The following is a 4,741-nucleotide window of genomic DNA, read 5'->3' as shown; positions in this document are numbered from 1 at the left end:
TCTAATCAAAGAAGTAGAAGACGGAGAGATTTTAACATAATGGTGATAGTTGAAGGAGTACGATACTATCATTTTAACAGAAAATTTGCTTACCTTTTTCTTGTTTTCAGATTTTCACTCTTGCTTCAGCTTCCTCTTCTCCACTCTCTCTCTCTCTTCTGCGTGTCTTGTTTCAGCTCATGAGTTCACAAATATTCAGGGGTGTTTTAGTCTTTCCACCGAATTGTAATAATTCCATATTCATACCTCAGGCCCATTTGGTGATTTCAGTTATTTGCATGCCCATTTTGTCATTTCAAATTTCAACAATCATTTTCTGGTCATTTTCTCCAAAAAAAAAAAGAGGCATTGAAGTGCAAATAGGACGGTTAATTGATGATAATTGACAATATGAGGGACAAACAGCCGGGGAAATCATAAGTTGGGGTTTAAAATTGTTTTTCAAATCAAAATTGAATTAATTTTTAATGTAATATATATATAAAACAATTAATTTTTAACGTAATATATATAATTTCATATCTGGTAATATATATATATTTATATAACTTCGTATGGTCTAAAAACAGCATATCATAAATATTGAAAATTATAAACAATTCACGATCGCACTACTGAATATGAAAAAAAAATTATTGTTTTCTAAGAAATATTGTTGAATTTTAATATTATGCAAAATGATTTTATAAATATCAGGAAAAATATGCATGGAAAAATTTAATTATGACCTTAATTGTTACAATTAATTATAGTTTTTTTATTTTTTAAATTTGATGATATAAATAGGTAGACATATAGTTACATATAGTTTTTTTTCCCTCTAATATGTTCGTTTTTGTAAAAACTTTTATTGGTAAAAGCAATTTGGTACAGCTCATTTTTAATGCTGCCATTGATCTTCAATTATGCGCAAAAATATTTAAAACAAAAATTATTTGCGCATAACTAAAGACACATCAAACAAAAGTAAATAAAATTAAGCTTACTAAAAATATTTTCACCCGCCTAAATTTAGTTCTTTTCACCAATAAATTTTATAACTTGAAAAATTTCACTAAATTTGACAAGACAAAAATAGGTATATGTTTTTAGGTGGAATCAAGGTATTTCTAAATCACATTATATTTGAGATTAATTTTCTTAAACCAAAAAGAGTTAAAAAATAACCCTCTCAGTAAATATATTTTTTAAAATTTAAACTTGTGTTTTATTCGGATACCCCCACTTTGGACGGCTGCCTTCCCTCTGTCTCACTTTCACTTATAACGCATTATTCATTCGAACAAACATAGACTCTGTCCAATTTTGATTTTTCCACTCCCCTACCAGCCGGCCCACCCAACCCTAGTGGCCCCCATTCCCTCTCCCCACTTTACAAGGCCCTCTGCACTCCAAATTTTACAAAAAATTTTAAGAATTCTTACACTTGTATTAGAGATATTTCATATTATTCTTAACCAAATTTATTGTTATCATTTTATTTATTTTATATGTATAAATTACGTTCCCAAAGCTGTTTTTGATATCTCTATATAAAACACTCAAGAAAACCTGCAAGACATTAAATAATTTTTCCTAATCTCTAGTCAATCATGTTCAGCTATTCCAAAATTTCACATAATTTTCCTTACCTTTCTAGACAAGGTAAATCACGATTTTTATAAAAGTATAAAAGAGGAGGTAATTAAAAAATGAAAAAAATATTCATGCGATATTGTTTTAAAAAAATAATTGAGATGAGGAGAGAAATTAGTGAAATTCAATTAATTATCAAATTATCATGATTTTTGAAAGTTAAAGTGATTTATGATAAGTAAGTATAATAATACATTATCATTTTACTGCTTATGAATTATTAGTTGCTTTATTTTTCGTTTATTAACGCAAGAGTTTGCCTAATTTTGTACACAAAGGAGCAGGAATCAAACATTTAAACCCAGGTCCTGTGGCCTTGTGACGTGTGCGCATACGCAGGCCCCGTGGGCTTGGGGCGTGTGCGCATATGTCAGCCATCACGAAGACTCTCCAAAATGCCTATTTCCCGCGCATGCAGTCTTCACTTTTTCTGCGAGTTTCGCAGCTCTTCCTCCTCCCTCTTCTGAAGGATTCGCCCATTGTGGCTATAAATTGGTGCGGAGGCCTCACATAGGAAGAGAAAACCCACATTGATCACTATAATACTGGGAAAATGGCCGACGCAATTAGATTCTTTGAGCTCAACACTGGGGCTAAAATGCCTTCCGTTGGTTTAGGGACCTGGCAGGCTGATCCTGGTGTTGTTGCCCATGCAGTTACCACTGCTATCAAGGTACATTTCTACTTTCTGACTGCTTCCCCCTCCCCCTTCAAAAATTTAAATCCTCGCCGTTTTTTACATGGTTTACAATGAGTTAGGGATAATATGAATGTAAATTTCTAAACCTTAAAAAGGAACTGAATGTCATTTATTCTTTGTGTCTGAGTTCTTGATGGAAGCTGGTCTAACTGAAGAGGTATGAATATGGCTACTGTTTATGCAGGTTGGGTACAGGCACATCGATTGTGCTCAAGCTTACTACAATCAAGCAGAGGTATTAAAAATTAATGATCAATGGTTTCTCTCTTTATGCCTTGTGTGAGCTATTTATTGATTAATCTGAATTCATATGGTTTTCGTAGATTGGTTCTGCCCTTAAGAGACTGTTTGATGAAGGAGTTGTGAAGCGTGAAGACTTATGGATCACCTCCAAACTCTGGTTTGTATCGTCTGGGAATTTCTGCCCAGCTTTTGACTCCCAGAATGCATGTTTTTGCCTATGGCTGCTGAACAGCGATGCTCTGTTTTTCCTGACAAACTCCAGGTGCGCAGATCATGCTCCTGAAGACGTACCAATTGCGTTGGACAAAACTTTGAAGGAATTGCAACTTGACTACCTAGATCTCTATCTGGTATAGTTTCTTGTTTGATTTCTGGTTTTAGATGCAAATCTATACTTCACAGCAATTCAAAGGGCCAACTGTCTTGGTTTAACGAAACGAAGATATGGGGTGCTTTTTGTAGATACACTGGCCAGTGAGGATGAAGAAGGGATCGGTAGGACTCAAGCCTGAGAATCTGACGGAAACGGACATAGGGAGTACGTGGAGGGCGATGGAAGCGACGTACGACGCCGGCAAGGCGAGAGCGATCGGAGTGAGCAATTTCTCGAGGAAGAAGCTGAATGATCTGTTGCAAATGGCGCGCGTCCCTCCCGCAGTTAATCAAGTGGAATGCCACCCTCAGTGGCAGCAGCCACAGCTCCATGAATTCTGTGCCTCCCATGGAGTTCACGTCTCTGTGAGTATAATTGCACCGACCCTAAATCCACAGCTCTAATTGATCAAAACGCATGTATGTGAAGTATGAGTAAAAACTTGTGCGCATTGCCCACCCGCTCGAACACCAATAATTTGTTTTAAAATGATAAATAGTTTGATTTATTATGAATTATAAATTTTATGCGGAGATATTGACAAAGATGATTTGTGTTGCAGGGATATTCACCACTGGGGTCTCCAGGAACAGCATGGATCAATGGTGACGTTCTTAAGCATACAGTGATCAACATGGCGGCAGAGAAACTGGGGAAGACTCCGGCTCAAGTGGCCCTTCGCTGGGGCCTCCAAGCAGGTCACAGCGTCCTCCCTAAGAGCACAAGTGAGGCCAGAATCAAAGAAAACTTCGATGTCTTTGACTGGTGCATCCCGGCAGAACTAATGGCCAAGTTCTCTGAGATTAAGCAGGCAAGGGGTGCTTCATTCATTTCTGAAGTTTAATACAGTATGGTATGTAAAATGCTTGGCCTTTGAATTAACACATGAAGTTCACTGGTGCAGGAGAGGCTAGTGAAGGGAACTTGGCTTGTTCACGAGACACTCGGTTCCTACAGGACCATTGAAGAACTGTGGGATGGTGAACTGTGAGTGGGAAGCAAGATGCATGATTAACGGATGATTAATTGCAAAAGAGTAGGAGGAACATTTGCCTCATATGTCTCATCATTTTATCCTCTGTTGATGTTCTGAATGAGTTCTAGTCCAATAATTGAAGAGCAGATTAATTCTGCCATTGATTTTCTTTCTTGTTGCAGTTCGCAATAGTCAGAAAATAAGAAGTTTTGTTTTTGTAATGTCAAATACATTCCGGTATCCTATTTGAGTTTGGTTATTGTTTCTATCCCTTGTTATTATTTGGATTACCTTCCGTTCATGTGGTATATATTAAATTGGTTGGTAATGAAACGGAGAACGAACACCTGCATTCTATTGCCCAAAAAATCCCCGCAATCATCAGTGTTTCTGTTTGGATTAAAATAGTACTACTTCTTAGTATAAGAGTTAGCTTAACTTTTAATTTATTTCTAAATATAAAATTTCGATATACTTTGTCGTTCATATTTATTTATTTTTTTTAAAATTAGTAGTCTTTGTAATAATTACACATGTTAAATATTTTATGAAGTAAAATTTTATTTTTAAGCAACACAACACTTATTTATTACAAATAACTAACTTAAGTAATTTTTTTAATCTATTCAAATCAGTGAACTAGCTTTTATATTAAGGAGCGGGGTAGCATTTTTTTCTCTGAATCCCTTCTCCACCTTAAGAAAGAAATAATAATTCAAATGTAAAATTTTATAAAAATATTATTATAATCGAATATACCTTGCCACCAGTTGCCTCTTGAAGCGATTCCCGAATCATCTCCCCCATCATTCTT

The 4,741-nt window shown here is 35.5% G+C and overlaps 1 protein-coding gene across 1 annotated transcript; it reads left to right on the top strand.

The window, feature by feature from the left end:
• The first annotated feature begins 2,147 nt into the window (after positions 1–2,147).
• LOC114742425 (NADPH-dependent aldo-keto reductase, chloroplastic-like) lies at positions 2,148–4,293 on the top strand. Its single transcript, XM_028930687.1, has 7 exons — positions 2,148–2,308; positions 2,520–2,570; positions 2,659–2,735; positions 2,841–2,928; positions 3,041–3,316; positions 3,514–3,762; positions 3,856–4,293. Exons 1-7 carry the CDS (start codon positions 2,189–2,191, stop codon positions 3,940–3,942), a joined length of 948 nt encoding a protein of 315 aa, XP_028786520.1. The 5' UTR covers positions 2,148–2,188; the 3' UTR covers positions 3,943–4,293.
• The last annotated feature ends 448 nt before the right edge of the window (positions 4,294–4,741 follow it).

The sequence above is a fragment of the Neltuma alba genome, unplaced genomic scaffold, assembly GCF_004799145.2.
Source record: "Neltuma alba isolate B1F8T4 unplaced genomic scaffold, ASM479914v2 tig00003759_pilon, whole genome shotgun sequence".
Classification (NCBI taxonomy): Eukaryota; Viridiplantae; Streptophyta; class Magnoliopsida; order Fabales; family Fabaceae; genus Neltuma; species Neltuma alba.
This window is presented reverse-complemented; position numbering and strand designations above follow the sequence as displayed.